At 38.2% G+C, this 21,106-nt stretch overlaps 1 protein-coding gene across 3 annotated transcripts in view; it reads right to left on the bottom strand.

Moving 5' to 3' along the window:
• SCAPER (S-phase cyclin A associated protein in the ER) overlaps window positions 1–21,106 on the bottom strand; it is a 148,749-nt gene that overhangs the window by 124,990 nt on the left and 2,653 nt on the right. For all 3 annotated transcript variants that reach the window (XM_051628465.1, XM_051628468.1, XM_051628467.1), the window contains exons 3-5: window positions 18,006–18,123; window positions 11,307–11,377; window positions 5,387–5,584 (exon numbers count right to left, since the gene is read on the bottom strand). In XM_051628465.1, coding sequence (XP_051484425.1) covers window positions 5,387–5,584; window positions 11,307–11,377; window positions 18,006–18,123 — 387 coding nt within the window. The remainder of the gene's footprint in view (window positions 1–5,386; window positions 5,585–11,306; window positions 11,378–18,005; window positions 18,124–21,106) is intronic.

Raw genomic sequence — 21,106 nt, 5'->3', positions numbered from 1 at the left:
GACTCTAGGAAGTAAAAGCTGCAGGGATACATGGGCTCTTAGACCCAAATGTGAAATGCACCATATCTGGACTCAGTTTGTTCCTCACTGACTCACACAGAACATGAGCTCTTGGAGCAAGTCCAGACAAGGTCACGAAGATGATCTGAGAGCTGGAGCACCTCTGCTCTGGAGACAGGCTGAGAGAGTTGGGGTGTTCAGCTTGGAGAAGAAAAGGCTCCAGGGAGACCTTAGAGCACCTTCCAGTGCCTGAAGGGGCTCCAGGAAAGCTGGGGAGGGGCTTGGGACAAGGGCAGGGAGGGAGAGGACAAGGGGGAAGGGATGAAAACTGGAAGAGGGAGATTGACGTGAGACATGAGGAGGGAATTCTTTGCTGTGAGGGTGGTGAGACCCTGGCCCAGGTTGCCCAGGGAAGCTGTGGCTGCCCCATCCCTGGCAGTGTTGAAGGGCAGGTTGGATGGGCCTTGGAGCAGCCTGGGCTGGTGGGAGGTGTCCCTGCCCATGCAGGGGGGTTGAACTGGATGATCTTGAAGGTCCCTTCCAACCCAAATCAGTCTGGGATTCTATGATTCTAGGATAGTCATAATCCTCTGTCTGCCAAGGATGTGCTCCTGAGAAGCCATCACCAAAGTCAAATTTCAGCCTAAGAATTAATGTAGTGATCAGGGGGCACATGCAGGGACCTAAATCACACAATTTTTTTACACAAAAAAGTAAATATATGATGATGCAAAGGATGGACAGGCAGGAATAGGACTACCCAGACTGCCAACTAGAAGAGATGCCAGATTTCAGTATCTGGCTTTTCTGAATAGATGACCATTCTGAAAGATCGCATCCATTTCTGTGACACCAAATGACCAATCATCACTCCGTTTTCCTGTCCTTCTCTGAACTCCCATGATTTTGATTCATCTGTGGAAGATGACAACAATGAAAATGCCAAGGTCCAAAAAGAGGCAGGAGGAAGGCTCACACAACAGATTTGCATGTGGCATTGACTGCCACAATATGGCCACAGGGCATTTATTTAGAAAACAGATGTAAACATACTCTTCCTAAATAACTTTAAATTAGAAAACAAAAGAGGCATTTTTTGTAAGTGACAAGAGGGAAAAAACAAAACAAAACAAATCCTCCAAAAAAAAGCAAAATGGACAAGAGTTGAACTGGCTCTTACCAGTAAAAGTGAAGAAAAAAGTTTTTCAAGCATCAAGAAATGCTAAACAGCAACTTGAATATAAAACAAAATTTTCACATCATAAAGTTCAGATATTTTTAAGGAAAAAACCAAAACCAGCTGAAGCCATTCATTCCTCTTAGGAGGGAAAAAACCCAAGAATTACATTTAAAGCAGTTTGAGATTTTTCTAGACTTACTGTAGCCTTACCTTCTGGATTCAGTTTCTCAAACTCTGTCAATGAGAGTTTTATGTAAGTGTGTGGCTTTTTTTAATTATTTTTTTTTCTGTATATACACATCACACCCACAATATCTATATAAAAACTCAGCTGCTGAGTCACCTGAAGACTGTGAAACAACAGCAGCAGCAGCAGCATTTCTCTGATGGCATAAGCCAAAATTGGCCACAGAATCTGCCTTCCTCCACCCAGAAATAATGTTGTGTTTAATTCCTTTTACCATAGAGTAAGAGATGTACAGGCATTACCAATTCTTTTCCATCTAAGCTCACCACCCAAAACTAGAAAACACTATGCAATAAAACATTAATAGAAACATCAGACACACTGAAACCTACCTGATGAATATCCACACAACTTGCATTTTGAAATGTTGAAAGTTATATCCAAATCTGTTAGGCTATATCTAACCTCTATCACTATTGTACAAACTGATTTCTGTACAGGAAGATGACGCTAAACTTGAGAATCCTTTATTTTAATTTTACAAGTAATTCAACTGTGTTCATTACATCTTTCTATAGAAAGCATCAAAGCCATATCTATATATCTAAACAACTGATTTGAGAGTTCTCCATTCCAAATCAATAGTTCAATACCAACTTCAGCAGTGCCTAAAGCTGAGAGAAAACACTCAAAACCACTGATCCCCTTACACTCATTTCCACTGTTTGTATCCTTTTGTCTGTAGTTTCAACCACAATCAGCCACTCGAGCCCCTTCTGATTTGGGAGCATCAGACATTATCTTCAGTGACAATGTAATCAATAAAACTATACCAACTTGTAAGAGAGCAAAAAGTACAAAATAAAAAAGAAACATTTTCATACTAGATTAATCTGAAGTTTTCAAATGCCAGAAGTTGTCACATTTTTATTTTTACATGGGTCTTCTTTAATACAATATTTATACAACTTAAATATTTAAATAGAACAGCACAACAAACAAACAAAAAAACCCACATCAAACCACAAAGCAAAAAACACTAAGTAGTTCTGCAAACTGGGCATCTAGTAGAGCCTGTTTTCCTATCATCTCCCTGCTGTTTCCTCTGATGCCAGAAATTACTTAATGACATGCATTTCAATCAATTCTTGTTAAAAAACAAAACAAAAAACCACCCCCCCATTGTTCTTCCCTCCATTGGTACATTCATGCTCTCTTGTTCTTCCTCTGAATCCCCTGGTGAATCTACCTGTCATGGAATGTGTAATAGCTAAATTAATTTAAAATGGCCCAGTGATATTAAGAGTTATGGCAGGGATGACAGAAAATCATGGATAGACAAGAACAGACAAGATACATGAAATGAATGCATTAAACCTGGCCTCTCGAGGCCACGAGCCTGCGAAAAGGATTATACACATTATCTTCCTGTCAGTGAAGCTTAACAGATTTTGCCATGCCACACCTGCATTCCTGGTATTTCACTGATGACAGCAGAGCTGGGGAGATACATAATTAGACCACATCAAGCTCGTAAGCTGAGGCATAAAGCACTTTGCATCCTCCCAGTCCCACACATTCAAGCAGCTGGAGCCATCCCTGGATGCCAGCACATTGCTACAGCCATCTTTACTGCAACAGTGGAGACCCAAGCTGGCACAAACCAGGAATCCAGATTCTCTGCATTGCTTTGGATGATTTCAAGTAGCAAGAAAAGGCACTTCCAGAGATCTTGCAAGATCTGGCCTGGCAGGATCAGAACAGTCAATACCAAGTATGAAACTTGGTGCGTTGGAGTAACGTGGTAGCAACAGATCTAGAACTACCAAGGCCAAGGCAACAAAACAACTAAATGCTTTGGATAAGTAAATGATGATTATTTACATGAACAGACTTACAGACATGGACAAACTGCAGTGATCAAACTAAAGACTGAGTTAAGCTATTTTTAAGGCAGCACATAGGCTTTATACTAAGCTACATGAATTCTTCAAACAATGTCACAGGATTGCTTTCAAAAATCATTTGCCTACTGAATCAAGTCTAGATTACAATTTTAATTTATGAACTCCTAAAAGGCTGAGGTATTACAATAAACGCTTTCTATATATTCCATAGTATGAAATCTGTACTTAAACAAGACATTTCACTTGATGGAGGACAGCAAGCACTAGCTTTTCAGGATCAGAGGTGAGGAAGACTTGCTGTTTCCACAAGGATCTGTTGTTCTCAAACACTAATACTCCATAGAAAATTAAAACATACCTCTACTCTAATGATGAGTTTGATCCCTCCCTAGATGAAGCCTATCTCTGTAGGATCAAAAATGTCACATGCCTGTCTATTAAGAGTCCTGTAAAGCACTCACTCCAAAAGACACCAGTTAAGATCCTCGGCTGTAAGAGAACAGCTACAACTTATCAACGGCTTCACCTCTAGTAGAAACCAGACTGTATTTGTCAACAATAACCACCCCAAAATAAATAACAACAATCAACAGGATTGGTAAAAGTGAAACATTATTAGTAAAAGTAATAGTTGTATACTTAATAGCTTAATTAACAAAAATTTTAGTAATTTAACAACAGAGTAATAATCCCCATTTAACAGTAACCTTTACAAGAAAATCTTACAAACAAAAGACCTCAGCACAAACGCATACTCCAGCTACCCAGGTAAAGCACTTTCTTGTGCTAAGAAGAAAAGATCTTTTGAAAGGTAAAAGCAACATGAACGTCACAGAAGTTTTACAACACATGACATTGGACTCCCCTGTTTACTAAGTCTTGCCTTTTTCCACTCCTGTTTTGCAAACAACTGATCTGATACATGCAGATACATACATCACTGTCAATCATCTACTGAAATGAAGACTTTCATTTAGGCTATATAATATCACCATCAGAGAACAGATCAAGTAGCATGATTAAAATATGCTAAATGATATCTAACCCCAAAAATATGTGATAATGATACAAATACGCTTCTGTTCTTCCAGTCACAAAAGTTTAAAATGGTAATCTAATTACAATGCAAGACTGACTGATTTTCTTAAACCAAAAAATTCTCCATAGAAGTTTCCGGAGCAGGAAGACGGTTCAGTAACAAAAAGTTGAATTGTGTTAGACCAACCAGTGACTTGGAAGCCTCTAGCTACTGTTCAGTCCTTAAACCTGCTTTCAATGAAATGTAGCTGTACGCTAATCTCAAAGTCTATTTGGCAGTGTCTGATTACAGCAGAGAACTAGATGCATACGATAATGAAAAAGGTTTACTTCAGTTGATATAAGTAATTTTTTACAGTGATTAGATAATCATTTACAGAATGTGCTGAGTTTTCAGCCATGTTAAATATGAAAACAGAAGTCATATCTTTAACATTTCTTTTACAATCTATTCTTCTGGCTTCTCTTAATGCTGGCACTAAATACCATTTCCAAAGAATGAGCAATTTTTATTATATATCAATAGTCTATGTATCTACTAGAAAATTATTTCTATTACAGACACACGTTACTCAAAATTAAGAAGCACACTTGACAGTAACACCCCAACCAGACATTGTTTAGTCCTGACCACCACCTTCTTAACACCAGAGAGACCTGAGAGAGTGGTAACTATCACTGCACAAAGGGAGCAATGTATAATTAAGCCACCAAACAGGAAGCAAACAAATGTAAAAAAGGCTGAATCACAACAGTGCCACCTACAGTGAAGAACATTACAGGGGAAAAATAATAAATCCATGTTCAATCAGTAAACTAACAAAATCAGAACTCAAAAAATTATTTCATTAAAAACCTGACACCTAATCACATAATGTACATCACTACAAGCTTCATAAACTCCAAAAATAATCTTAAATCAGAATAAATATGCCATTAGTTTTCCTATTCACAAGCCTTCACTGAATACGAATCAAAAAATAACATGTTTCTGAGGGTCTAATTCCCCATTTGGCTTTTTTGAAAAGAATTTTTTAAAATGTGACAATGGGCAAAGAGCATCTGCAGACGTACCTTGCATTCCACTACACTCTGATCCGATTCACATGTCACGTAGATTTCATCCACAGCCCGTCTGAGATTGTCAAACAGAAATGCCCAGTATCGTGCTCGCAGATCAACTTTTCGAGGCTGTCTTGTTTTTGTTGGGCTTTTGTCAAAGTTTTTATCTCCAGCTGCTCCTGCTGTTAATTTACAGTCTATGGAAGTGCTCTGAAAAAACAAGATACAATGCAAAGGGAAAACAAGAAACAGAAGGAGGGTAAGGGGTTGGGCTTCTGTGCAACATACAGTTTTTCAACATATTCAAACATTTGTAACCAATAAATTTTTCACTATTACATCACCCCATTGACTTGAGTTTCTTAGAACACACCTTCCTATCTTAAATATATGCAGCAGCTTTGTAGAACCAGATTCTTTCTTTGACATTTACAACCCAATATTCGTGTTGCAGACTGCACAAGATACTCTGCCTCTTAGCACACTGGAAAGATCCATTTTGTAATTACATTATCCTGCATTACTTGTTCTGAGAAGTATGTGCATCCAGAGGTGAAAACAACATTTTACTAACAATCACATCAGCAATATTCCATCACAGTTGAATTCTATTACCAAGACATTACACATCACTTTGTAATTTTTAAACCCTCATTGTAACATGAAGCACTAGTGTCAGAGAAATGCTGATGTGGCCAGCCCTCTGACCCATGTGTTATGGCTGCACTGCAGAGCAGATGCCAGTAAGCACTGCACTGGTTACAAAAGGAAGCTTTCACATTTTAGAAGGTTGCTTGTACTATGATTTCCACTCACCATATTGTTAACACTGCAAGCTCTGTTCAACCCAGTGTTAAGTGCTGTGCCAATGAAACAAGTCAGTCCTACTTGTACCAAGTCTGAAAGTGTCCTCACGCTGGTTTAAGCTGTCATTTAACAGCTTTCCCAACAACCAATCTGTTGTTTGATTGTTTAGTGTTAACATGCGGGCTAACTGATCTAGTACTCCTTTGCTGCACAGATACAGAGGACTGCCAATATGCTAGATGTGATGGGAGCAGCTGGAGAACATCCAACTGGCTTCACAAATGCTGGCACAGCCAGGAATCACCACATACCTAGTGGGAAGTGCTGCTGTGCCACCTCAGTGCTGTGCATCTGTTGACCGTCTGCATTCAGCTGAGTCACTCCCAGGAGATATGTCTCCTTGACAGAGATACACTGTCACTCCTCTGCACAGGACTTTCCAAAGGATCCTGAAGCATTGCCTATTTGGCTGAAAATGCCAAATCAGCACTTGGCCCCATGATATTGTCTTTATTAAACTTGAAATTCTCTCCCACAACAACAACAAAAAACAAACAGAAAAATACTGCTACCATGCCAGACTTCTGCAAGCTTCTTAGTAGCCGTGTGGATAAGTACCTCCATTAAACCCAAAGTGACATCCAACTCCGTGTCACTTTTTGAGGGAGGTATTAGCTACATGCTACAATAGTCTGTCTTTTTTTTTTTTTTCTCTATTACTCTATCCATTTTAATAGCACATTTAATACAGTTTTCATGCCTTGCTCCACTCTGGCATAGATCTCCAAAAAATCAGGTCTTACTGGAGTACACTTGTAGGGTTTACAGCAAAATTCCATTCTAAACCCTCTACTTTTGGTGATCAAATACAAACAATCCAAACAAATATTGCACAAGCCTGTACAGTTTATAATTAAAATATCTAATCACTAATTATAAGTATTGTAAATTGTAGAACAATTGTCCAGGACTCAACTGTCAGGACTTTCTCCTATGGAAAAAGTTGGGAAACATTATTTCTTTCTGTCTAAAGATGAATTTAATGGCAGGTAAGTTTCTAGTTGGGAGACAGAGAATTCTTACAGAAAAGCAATTTCAGACCACAAGCAACATCAGGTAATCAGAACTGCAGCATAGTTTTGCATGGACATATCAGCCAAAGTTCTTTAAAGAAAGAGCTACAGTAATATTTTTATGATGAGACATAATATAGAAGAGACCCAAAGCCTAGAAAAAATTTTCCTCATTGTCCATAAAAGAATCTTTCTTGTGTGTGGATACCTCTTGAATTCCAATGAATTATGCCTAAACTACAAAAAGTTCCCTGCATTTTTAGGAAACATGTAAACGAACTCGTATTTCTCAAGCTCAAATTACAGAACAGGAAAGCAGGCAACAACCAATGGTTTTTCAGTCACTGTGCTCAAGAACATAAATGGCTTTCTTCTGCAGATTTTAGGGGCCCCATTTGATAAATACACACCATAAACACAGCTACTCATCCACAAGAACTGAACCCTGACACAAAGACGGATCATGCAAAACTTCAGTAAATTCCAGAGCTCTGTTTCTTTGGCAGCCTTTCACTCTGTGTTCCAGTCTGCTAATTTTCCCCAGTGCTCTGACTACCTGTACCACACAGCATTAAACACAGCAAATTCCACTTTTAATTAGGGAGGGAGACACAATGCTGGCAACATGGCTCTGCTCTCACCTGCATTTGTGTTCAGATTCTAATTTTTCTGTAGGAAGGGGAAGAATGGGAACCTGATTTACTGCAATCACACTAACATCTCTGCTGCCCTTACATATATCTCAGAATGCTCCAAGTGTACTCCAGATGAACCCCAGATAATGGATGCAAGAGAGAGATGTTCAGGAAGGATGCATGTCATGAACAACCAATGAACAGGAATTTCAGAAGGGTTTCCTATGTCAGAGTATTTAATATTTTAATATTTTCTCTTCTATGATGTAAGAGTCACCTCTTAAAGAACAGCTTGGAGAGATGCTGCTGCTTAGCTGAGGCCTTGTATGTAAATGTTTAAAGCAAATCTTACAGTGGCTAATTTACAGCTCCTTTAAAATACAGTTTATAATGACCCAACCTTAACTACAGAATCATAAATAGCTATATTAAAGTAACAGTGCCTGTGTGTCAGTAATTAGCAATAAATGTTATCCTAATACTATATCTGGCATCTGTTTATTATCTCTCTCATATGTCAGCCATATTTTCATTAAGAAAAGAGCATGTTGAATTGTGTTAATTACTGTAAGTTGCAGCAGCTCCATTTTTACCCCTGTAAGCAGATTTCCAGTGTCTCAGTAAAACCTAAGTAACATTTACAGTTACTCATATTCCAGTGGAACACCTTTGAAAGGATGCAAATCCCTGAACTACCAAATTTCTTGGACACAATCACACAAGCAGGTAAGCATTAAGTTGGTGGCTAGTTATTAGAAATAATATTTCAGTTCCAAATACAAGTCAGTTTTAATATGTACGTTCGAATTTGACACAATATGGTGTTTGCCACTCAAGGGAACTGAAGTCAATGTTCAAAGTACGACTCAAATCAGGTCCTATGCTTGGCACTTCAACCTGCAGAAATTCCAGGACACACGATCAAACTCAGCAAGCTATTTTCAAACTTAATCAAGTTTGATTGACACCAACTGCAGTGAAATGAAAGCTAGTATTCACTTAAATCTAAGAGCTGCAGCAAAGACTACTTTCAATATAAAGATACTTAGTAGTATCTTTATATTGTAGGATAGTTTAGTTTAGTATAGTATTTATATTTTAGTATTGTATTTTATACAAAGTACTATATTCTGTACAAATGTTTAATGCAAGCACCAAAAAATGACCAGCATTTCTAAGCTAATCACTATATTGTTCAGCAGAATCTTGACCTGTAAGTGACTTAAGTGAATTTTCTAATGAACCAAACTAACCTTTCACTATGAAATGCAAGAAATGCTGTATTAGGTACAGACTTTTCAAGACTGTAGTTTCCGTGCTGACATACAGCTATAGCATTATTATTCTCACTCATCCTTCCTAGAATTAAGTTTTAACAGTATTTATTAGAAATATGTACTTCTGACCAACTCATATTTTTCGGTGTCATGCTCAGGTTGAGAGCTATGCAAGAGGAGAACTCACTTTCCAGAGATGATCACAGAATCATTCTGGTTGGAAAAGACCTTTAAGATCATTGAGTCCAAGCAGAAGATCACTGAGTCCAGCCCTAAGACCATCTCTCCACCTGTCTGGTATTCAGAGGGAACACAAGGGCACAGAACAAAATATTTCTAACAGTGCAGTCTGAAGAAAGTTAAGGCAATAATCCAACATCTCCATCCAGAAGGAGCTGTACCCAAGCCACATAAACTCCACCTATATCCTTGTGCCTAGTGCTTCCAACAGCCATGAAGATGTTCAGAGGGCTGGAGCAGCTCTGCTCTGGAGGCAGGCTGGGAGAGCTGGGGTGTTCAGCCTGGAGAAGAGAAGGCTCCAGGGAGACCTTAGAGCACCTCCCAGTGCCTGAAGGGGCTCCAGGAAAGCTGGGGAGGGGGTTTGAATAAGGGCAGGGAGGGAGAGGACCAGGGGGAATGGATTAAAACAGGAATAATAGAAAGAAATCCTTTAGCACGAGGGTGGTGAGACACTGGCCGAGGTTGCCCAGGGAAGCTGTGGCTGCCCCATCCCTGGAAGTGTTCAAGAGCAGGTTAGATGGGACCTTGAGCAACCTGATCCAGTGGGAGGTGTCCCTGCCCATGCGGGGGAGTCGGATCTAGATGATCTTTAAGGTCCCTTCCAACCGAAACCAGTTTGGAATTCTATGATTTATTTTCTTGAGTTTAGTGGCTTATTTATGTATGAAGGAAGACTAAAACTGAGGGATCAGCAGAAGTAACAAAAAAAGCCACCCACTTACAGCAGCATCCAGACTTTGAAATGCAGTAGCAATAAAGGTGCTGAATGCCAAACTGAAGTGCTTATATGCACAGACACTCAGGAGTCCTCTTCAAACCTTGTTTGAACAATATAGTTTTACAATAGCAATCCCATGCAGAGCCACTAAATAGCTATCAAGTATTCACCTGAAAACTCTGTATTTACATAATCCCAAGTGACTAAAACAGACAGAACCCAAATTATATAGCACATAACTCTCATACCTAAAACATTCTGGAGGGTAAACTTTTACAGGGAGCCCTAACTACATCAATAGAATTCCACCTTCACAGAACAAGAAAACCAGGATATAGAGTTTTTGTAACATACTACTAGTACATGAAGAGAGAACACAAGCTTAATAGCTGCTAAACTAAACTGGGAAAATAACATATCTATGTTTTAAAGATGCAAATACAATTCTATGGATGCAGAACATTTTTTCTTTTTTTCCTAAGGAATAATATGTATTATCTTCCATATGCCATATTACCAAAATCTGACAGTCTCAGAATACTAAATTGCTAAAGCCACACTAATGGCTAAATCCATTAATTGAAGACAAGCAACTGTTCAAAATACTAAATATGAGGAAAGATTGAGGTCTTTCTTTATTAATGTAATAAAGACTGTCAGTCACATAGAAAAAAACAAGAATAAAATAAGAGCAGTTTCTTCTTGACACTTCTTATTTGGACTTGTTTTCCAGCCATAACTCTCAGAAATTTTACTCACCTGGACTAATTTTTTCCAAAATACAATATACTGACTTCAGCCATTAACACATGAGGTCAGGAATTAAAGCATTTCTTTAAATTAGAAATGGGGCAGAAAGGTAGTCTTTGTGTAAGCAACATGCTTCTAAGAAGAGCACCCTGTAGCATTTCTTTGAATAGCACTTTCCTTAGAGTAACTTTAATGCCAAAAAGTCAGACATCCAGAGGTCAGGAAGTGCCAGAAGTAAAGGCTGAGGAAGGTAACTTGAATTCTGGCATTTTATAACTTTTGAATACTTGACTGTGAAACTCGTATGCTTTAAAAGTAGATTGTATGCAGAGTTTTATGTATATATTATTCAGCCAATAATGCATCAGTGAGATCACAAATTATTGTTATGCCCTAAATTTTATGTCATTCCCAAAATAAAAAAGCAGATACCTGTTTCGCAGTCTTGTGTGTTCCTTGAGTCACTCTTTTGGTTTTTCCACTAGCTTGCCATTTTGATTTTCCTGTGGGAGAAGCAACAGGTTTAACCAACAATAATGATTTTAAAATTCACATATCCTTTCTTGTTATTCTTAACATCCTGGCCAGGTCCGACTCTATCTGTGCTTTGGCCTTCCTTACCCAATCCCTTGCTTCTCTGACAGCTTGTCTGTGCTTCCTCCAGGACATCTGGCCCTGCTTCCACTCTCTGTGTACCTTGTTTTTACATTTAACTGTGTGCAGAAGCTCCTTGCTCATCCATACAGGCCTCATGGCTCTCCTGCCTGCCTTCCTCTTCCTTGGGACACAGCAAGATGGTTTCAGGCCTCATTGCTATGGTGGTTCTGGCCACTTCTTAACTGATTAAGAGTTACTTTGCATAAATAAACTCCTGTTAGCCTATACCTGCCTGTTGCATTGAATTTTTGAGATCTGCTCAGGGGTAATTAAATATATATTATTTTTTAATAAAGTTTTCTTTCTCCAACTTAGTCACTAACTTGCACAACACAAAAATCACACGATCCAATTACCACAAATGTAAGCAAGAAAGACAAAATAAAATACCATGGCAAGAGTACTCTCTAGCACAGACTGCATCTAAGGAAAACTTCCAAGCTTATTTAGCTGGATGAAGCCAAGCAAAGAAATGCTGTAGTTCAACACAGTCACATCCTAGACCATAGAGACAATTACTGAATTTCAGAATTGTCCAGTTGAGTTTTTAACAGTTTTTAGGCTAAATCCCCTAATATAGTCCAGGTGTTTTACATTGCTCTGGTTATGTAAAGCAGCTGTAAACCCCTCCTAACCAAGCTCCTGTGCAGCTGGTTTGCATCACTGGCTGTTCCAGGGAACCAGGCAGTTAATTTTAAAACAAATTAAAAATTATTTGCTTGATAATTCATTTCAAAAATGTTATACACCAGCCAAAACAGGTACAAATTAATATACTGAACTCAATTTAGCAGCATGCAGGAAAAAATCTCATTCAGCTAATATATGTAAAAATAGCTCCTAATCACAAAAAACCTTAAACTGAGACTCAGTTCCATGTCATAATTATGCTAACAGATATATTTAAATCATCAAAGTCTCTCTTCTGAGATGTTCTACATTCTGCAAAGACAAAATCTGGAATGCAATGGCACACAGAGCTCACAAGGTGAAAAGGCCTGCAAACAAATATGGGATGGTAGCATTAAAAAAGGGCTGATGAACACAAAAAATCCTGCAGTCTCTTTATATTCTATAAAAAACAAATACAAATCCATCATCTAAGAATTGGAAAATGTCAAAAAAAGTCACCTGTAAAGAGAAAAGCAAGTTTTCAGGCACTTTCTATGTAACAGAGACACTTACATTAAAAAAAACTTGTGTAAATACCAGGTTCTGCAAACTTAAAAGCAAACAGTGTGTAGTGAGGACTAATTGTTTCATAAGGTGTATGGGCCAAAAAGTTCTGTCTTTCAGTAGCAGCCACATTTATGAGCTTTATTAGCCTTCTAATCAATGCCTCTGGTTAATAGAAGACATTTTCCTTTCTGCTTTTGTCCCTTTATACTCACAAGCAGTGACAAGCCAAGAGCACTGCTCAATGGTTGTTGTGCACATGTTCAGTGCCCACTGGTAGGGAACCACACAATGCCAGCACTGCTCTGAGATGCAGAGGAACTCAGTGACAGCTGAAGGGACTTCACTCAATTTTAAGGAAAGAACAATAAAGACCAAGGATTGTAATTTCATTAGCTATTGAGTTGTCAATATGAAATATATAAAGTAGCAAAGTTTTGCAGCATTCAGGGAGCTACAGTCCTATTTTACACTTTCAGTCCATTTCCTCTCTGCCTGGTAATTAAATATGAAGCACACAGAGTTTATGATTTGTGAAGACTTCCAGTCACAAAGAGCTAGGGTACTAGTATCTTCAAAACAAAGCCACTGATACACTATTTGAAAATCTTTTCTACTAACAATCTCAACAAACATCCCTTCCATCTCTTTACTGATACGAGACCCATGGGAATCACCTTTAAATTTAGTAACTAACAGCAGCTCTCATTTCTGTTCTCCCTAAGGCAGAGATCAACTGTGTATGTTATTTCAGAGCCTTTGACACTGTTCATTATCAGACCTTCAAACAGAAATGGTAACATTTTTTACCTGTATTTCCTTTCACCTCCTTGAATCAATCCGAGGATGTAACTGCATAAGCATTCTGCTATTTTCCTCCAGTTCCTACACAGTGTGAGAAATCTACTCTGTCAGGTCTCTTCTTTCATGTTATCAATAAAACTTGTGAGACAGTCAATCCACATTACAGTGCCAAGGCTACACACAACCAGTCTGTGCTCCAGAACCCACCTCACCAGCCCAGCTGGTGTAGCTGTCCACCTTAAGAAACATTTTCCCAAACCTGAGTCTTGGATAAGACCTGGATGCCTGAAGCTCATGTAAAGTAAGGCAAATACATCTGCCTGCAGCAACCTGATGAGGCTGATTATTTTTCACCCCTTAACTGAAGAAGGATATTGAAGTTTCTAATATTGTTTATAAACTGTACCTTTTAAAAAGTTTGTAGGGCAGTGATAGGTATGATTTTTCTAACTGTACAATGCTAAGGATCTGGAGAAACTACTGCCTTCAAGCAGGAACGTAACCAGAGTTCTCCATGATTTTCCACTTCCACATTGAACTCCAGCACTGTATTTTGCATAAAATTACTTATACAAATCACTGTCACTGTCTCACCCAGAATATAATGGCCCTGTAGACACCTAGGAGCACTAGACTGGATCCCCATTCATTTCAGAGAAATTCAAGGTGTGAAACTTTGGAGCCTCAAAGAATGTCCTTCCCTTTATGTTAGATTCTGGCAGTTAAAATCAGATCCAATGTTGCTAGGGACGTACACACAATGTTTTCAGTCATGGCTCCTAAAACTTCCTTACTTGGCCAAGCAGAGGCAAGTTTCATGACTTCCATCACATCCTGCAAAACCTATTTACACCATCAGGCTCTTGCTAAAGGAACAGATTATACTGCAGGCTCCCCAGAGAGTGCCAGGTACCTTCCAACCAGTAAAATATGTTTCCTTACCCTGAAATGCTTCATCTACAAACATTGTATATGGTGAGAGCCCAAATGGTTTTAAACAAATAGGAAATAACAAGGGAACAGCTATAAATACAAGGTTTTCCCATTTGTTGACACAACTTTTAAAGTTCCAAAGGAACCTTACCTTCTATTGGAATGTAAATGTCCAGCCTCTGAGACATTTAAACAGTTACTAATACCTTATTTTTTGTAATAAAATTTGTATGTAATGCTTATCTGCATGCAATGCCTCAAATTTCATGCTAGGCATATACAATAATTACAAAGTAAAACATTTTGAAGCCCCCATTAGAATGATCACAGCTTTGAGAGGGGACCAAGATCCAAGTGGCTGCAATATGCAACTGGCAGACACTGGTCTGGATGCAGATTTCATTCTGGAGACAGAATATCAGACTCCTGAAATTTTTACAATTATAAGTCCAGCCTCCTAGGACACAAAGTCAACCATATTGCTAATTAGCCTATCCAATAGAATCTGCTGTATTTTAATGGAATCTGTGAAGGAGTACTTTAATTTCAACAACTGAAATGTGTTAACAGTCATACCCCTTTGAGATCACAGGCACCATGTTTTGCTAGAGGTGGACTTTCTCATGTACTTAATCTGTATTCAATAGCTAAAATTTCAGATCTAACATAACAAGGGTGCATGCTGCTCCAGAAAATGTACCTGTCATTTCACAAATGTCTTTTTTTTAAAGTAAATATTCCTTATTGACAGGAACTATGTGTTTCCATTAAGGAATCAGAAGTTTTTTATTCCAATTCTTTTCATTGTTGCTCCTTTCTTTACCTGTGTCCTGTATATGAAATACACAAGTTTCTCACAAGAAAAGTTAAATGCAAGAAGGTCACAAGCACATGATTTTTAATGGAAATAGGAAAAAAGAAAGGATACACAAATTGAAATAATAAATCCACTATTTTAATTTATCAACATTCTGTAACCTCACCAGTAGTAACAGCAAATACCATACCCTCACTGTTTCTGCAGAATAAAACCCCACAACCAATAATGAGTAACAGCCTATACTGTAAAATGTTAAATCACACACAGCAATACCTCTGAACAGCATAAGCAAAGGAAACTGCACCAAGACAAAATTCTGCTTTGTCCAGAAGAGCTGCAGGATTGGCTCAGGCCACGTGAACCTTTGACTTGATTTGCAAAACCCCTGAATGAGTCAGAACTGTCCTAAATCATCATATTGCTGTATCATTCCTCAGGGACAAAATACATATGGAAAGATCAGCATAAAATGAATCAGAGCTCACTGACACCAAACATATACACCTTCTATGCCAAGACAAGGGTAAAGAGATAAAGAATGTGCCTCTGCCAGATTTTAATTAATTCCTTTCACAAATTCCTTTCTTTATTTTCCATCAGGCAATTACCATCTGAGTCTTTGTATTGTGCAGAAACTATTCAAAAGAAGAAAGCACCAGTGACAAAAAAAAGTAAAAGTTACATTGCTGCTAATAGGACCAAAAGAAGGAAATTAACAGTTACTTGGATTTTAATTGTCATAAGTAACTACTTTTTACTGAAGGCTCTAAATTCACTTTTACATTTATGCCTCATGTTTTGGCAGAAAATGTTAGACTTGGAGCAAACATTCATGTACGATTCATATTCACTCACTTTTAAGAAAAAATTACTTGGAAGTTGCTAAAATAATACTGTGAGGTAGTATTAAAAAATAAGACACTTTAAACAGAAATTGAATCAACTCACAGGTAGCTCAGAACTAGTTAGAAATACCCTCTAACATAGAACACTCTATGTTCCTTTTGCATCAACTCATTCCCCAAAACTCTAAGAACTTATAAATAACTACGGTCTCAATTCTCTTTCTGCTTAAATGATGTATGAGATTAGTTCAGTAGCAGCAGTGAATCTACTGACATACTCAAGGACTTGCAGGCAAATGTTCAGACCAACCAACAGATAAAGGCACCTTCTGGAGACAGATGAAGCTGCCATAAAAACATGGAAGTGGCCAATTTACCAATCCACATATTGATGATGATGAACTAAGTAGATGCTGCATGTGCTCCAAAGCTGGGAGGTGTGCATTCTACTTGGTCAGATTATGCTCAAGTATTAAGTAATTTCCATTTTCTCTTCCTACACATAGCTAACAAAAATCCACAGTACATTTTCTGTTGCTGCTCTATACAATGTACTAAGATAGCTGGGACGATACTGAAGTAAAAGGCTCAGAACCAGAAACCAAAGCCTGTAAATATGGACATTTATAATTAGGTTTAGGATGTTTAGCTGATAAAAGTTATCTGTCATTCTGCTTGACATTGTTCAACAGAGGTACAGCTATGCATTCTGAATTGAATATAATTTCCTTGATGAAACCTACATATATAACTATATAAAAATATCTGAACAGGTTTTCAGGCACCTCCTTGTCTTCTGTCACTTTAGACTTTTAAACATTAAAAAGAAAAAAAATAAATCACAATACACCTTAATGCATAAAGGAAGCCAAAGGCAGCTTCAACTTTACTTGAATTTGCTTCAGACATAGGGTTAACAACCTTGTCACTTAGACAATAACAGTTCATAGAAATATCTTTTTCACTGGCAGAATCCCAGAACAGCTGAGGTTGGAAAGATCCTCTTGAGACTTCCTAATCCAGCCTCCCAGCTTAAAGTAGGGTCATTTAGAGCAGGCTGCCCAGGATTGTCTTCAGTCAGGCTTTGAGCACATTCAAAGATGAACGACTGCCCACAGTTTCTCTAGGCAACTTGTCCCACTGCTCAACTAACCCCACAGGAAAAAAAATAATTAAAAAATTAAAAAAAATACTTTCAGATACTCCTGCCTAACTCTCAAAAGCAGCAACAGCTCCACAGGGACATGGGAGCTACAAAAATACTTGAGATTAAGTCCCCAAAAACAACATTCTGACATCTGGAACAACTTAAGCAGAATAAAAATGAAAGTAAATTCCTGGGTCCTTAAGTCTTCATACCACAAGAGAATATTACAACAGCAACAAAACTTTTGTGAGGACTTGCATGATGGAAAACTGTGCCCACGTATCTCCTTACTTAAAGACTCTTCCCAGATGTTTACCAAATACTGAAGTAATACCAAAAATAAATTTCCCAGCTTATTTGTTTAGGGCATAGAGAGCATTTTGTTGGATTGTTCTAAGCCATCTCTACAATTCTGAATTCCCAAAGTACAAGAGATCAGTCTAAGACAGGATTATTTTATTACACAAGTATCTTGGTAATACCAGCAAGAGAGCACAGTCTTAGATGTTACTTAAAGACAAAGTAAAACCAGTTTTTAATCTGTCACTGTGAAGGTTTCATGAAGTGACCTGTCAACTGCAGGGTGCGTTTTGGAAAAAAGCTTTATATTATACTATGTATGCTAAATATAACCTTTTGTTTTTTAAATAGAGAAATTCTATGTAAGAAACATGTTTTCATATGAGCAACTGCAGTAGAAAAAGGAATGGAAGAGGTGAAATCTGGGGGAAGACTGTTGGAACACATACCATCATCTTCTTTGTTTTCCAGTGGAACACTCCAGGCAATTAGGTTCCTTGCTGTACGTCCCTCTTCTGCAACTATTTTCCTGACTTTGTCATGACTATTAGAGCATTGGAAAGAAGCCTGAAAACAAGAAATACAGGGATGGAAAATACGTACAGACAGAAATTTTTGTTTCCATATCTTAATTCCATTAATATGTGGCTAAAACATCCAAATTGAGATATGGAAGTATTGAACTTTCACCAACTATCTGAAACAGGTGTACACAATAATTTTCACAGCCAAACATTTTTCTGCATGATAAACAGATCAATTCATCAACATGACATCATAGTTCCTACCCAGCACTCAGTATGGGTATCTCTACACCCAACATTTTTAACCTGCATTTAACTGATGCTAGAGCATCACAGTGCACTTCACAACATGTCTGTTATCCTGTGTTAGTTACAACTAGTGATTCAAGATAAAAGATGCATGAGACCAAAATACATTTGTTAACTGACTAAAGAGTGCCTGGAGAAAGGCATGGGACTTACTGGAACCATCTGAAATGCATAAAAACCACTTCTCTCACTGAGAGGACAAGAACCTAGAAAGTATACCCTGGCAACTGAAATCAGTGTTACTACTAGAAAACTACAGCTTCTTAAAGACAGAATTAGAGGCACTGGGGATAAACTTCATTTACCTAGTAAACATATTTCTTTGTCCTCGCAAAATACAACATTGCAAGACCTTTGAAACCAAGTATGTTAAGAAACATTTGGATCAACTGACAGGTGTCGATTAGATTGGACCAGATGATCACTGTAGGTGGCTTCCAACTGAAATAGTCTGTTCTATTCCAGGCAAAATCTTCACTCTTCTACAGCCTATCGAGTTATTCCTCAGAAAATAATTTGAAACAAAGCCAAGCTACATACTCTAATACTAAATCTATGTGCCACTGATAGCACAAAACTGCTGACCAAGTTATCTTGCAACAGTGACAAACTTAACCACACAGAAGTTACATAAATCTACACATTACTTCAGGCACGAGCAGACTGATTTTCTAAAGCACTCATCAGGAAACACATTTCTCCTCGTTCCTACCATCACATGACTCCAGCCTGCAACCATTTGTTTTATAGTACTACTACGTCTTTGAAAGAAAATACAGTAAAAATGAATACAGCAGATGAGTGGTTAAAATTTATGAGGGTGGTAGGAGAGGCAACACAAATGAGAAACTGCTTTTACTTCAATGCCCATAAAGTAGTATTCAACTTGGGTTTCTCTCATCCAGATGTCCCCAGCTGCTTGTTTCAAAGCTGCAGTGTGCCACCTAGTGCTCCACAGACCCACCTAGAGGTACCACCACGGAATAGAGCAAAAAAGCATTGCCCTCTAAGCAAACTTTGGGAATACCTAATGAAATAAAAAAGGCAATTTATATTTTTTGGTCCACAGAAACTTGAGCAAATCGTGTGAAAAGAGAGGATCTGTACTGCACCGGTTCTAGTCTATCCGTATTCTGTATAATTGCCTGTTCTCACAAGGCATTTTTAAAGAGTGACCATTTCTGCTGAATCTTGGATGGAGGGTGGCACTCAGATGCTCTCACACAAGCACCTGGTGGCATCTGAGGTGCCAGGGATAGTCCAGAACTTCTGGATGTGTCTGCAGGTTCTGATGGAGCACAAATGGGACACCTAGATATGCCTGAGCATCAGCTGTGGGACTGGAGAGGAGGGTCTCCTGGTATAAGTTTTTATTCCTTTGCTGCTTAACAATACACTTTCCATCATTAATCTAAAGATCCACAAATATCACATAACTGGTTTAAAATCACTTTAAATCACTGTATGAACTCCCAGTGTAAATACTGGTTGTAGCTTACTTTAGAACAGAGTTAAATAACTTTAACTTAATTGCCTCTGAAATGTGTCTGTCTTAAACCAAAAGAAAAACGTTCAGACCACATTTCTCATTGATTTATTCTCAAATCTTCAAAAAAAATGAACCAGACATTCATCTTAGCTGGAAGTAAAGCTAATTCATAGCATCTCCCAACTGCCAAAAATGAAATAAGTACACAAATCTTTCTTCGTTTATTGGATCTTTTCTTTTAAATCCTCCACCAACAAGCAGTGTTCACTTAGTATAATCCATACAATACTTAGCTGTGGCTTTCCTACAGCATTAGCCTACTCATTCTTTCCATACACACTAGACTTGGAAATAATTTGAACTTTTTTTATTTCCTCTTATTTTTTATGTTGTTATGCTCCATTTCATCCTCCCTTGGTCTCCCTATCTTCTGGGCTTACCATCCCTGTTCCTTTAATCTTTCCTCTGCTGTTTTTCAGATCTCAGGTTTCAATTTGTCTGAATCTGAGCACTTAAGGGTTTACTCTTCCAGACTGCCTCCAGCTGATTCACATCTGTCTTTGAAAGACAATGTCCAAAAGCAGATACAAATACTTCAGTGAAGACTTTCTCAATGCTAAACACTGTGGACAGGCTATTCACATCTTACAGATAATAGTCCTATTTAGTCATCTCAGAATTATGCACTGGGGGCTTGCAACATGATAGTGGCTTTTCATGACTTGTGATATAACCACATCATGTATGTCGTGACTTATCACACATAAATTAGCATGACTTACAGACACAGAGTAACAAAGCCTGGAAGTAACTTCTGCCCATCTAGTCCAATCCGAAGTCCTTTTCCCCTGGTCAGAGCAGTCCCAACTGTTCCTAATGTACAAGCAGAATTTCTCCTGTTGCACCTGCAACACTTGTTAATCCCAAGGCTCCTTTTTGCACAACTGTCACCAGGACAGTTGTTTCAACCCTTATTTCAGGAGATCACTACTCCCATGTAAGTGTAAAACTCTGCATTAGTTCACACCAAGCTGACTTTTTTTTTTAGTAGTAGTAGTATTTTCTTTAATACAGATAGATACAGAAGTATCTCAACAAGACATTTCCAATACTTTGTATCACAAAACTAGAGCCTGACTTAGAAGTCTAGTCTGCGTTAAGTTGTCAGTCAAGAGAACACAACAAACCCTTACAGGATGTCTTACAGAACAGTCAGCAGCAGTGAAGT

This window comes from Apus apus, chromosome 10 (genome assembly GCF_020740795.1).
Source record: "Apus apus isolate bApuApu2 chromosome 10, bApuApu2.pri.cur, whole genome shotgun sequence".
In the NCBI taxonomy this organism is placed as follows: domain Eukaryota; kingdom Metazoa; phylum Chordata; class Aves; order Apodiformes; family Apodidae; genus Apus; species Apus apus.
Note: the sequence above shows the minus strand (reverse complement) of the source record. Positions and strands in the feature narration are given on the sequence as shown.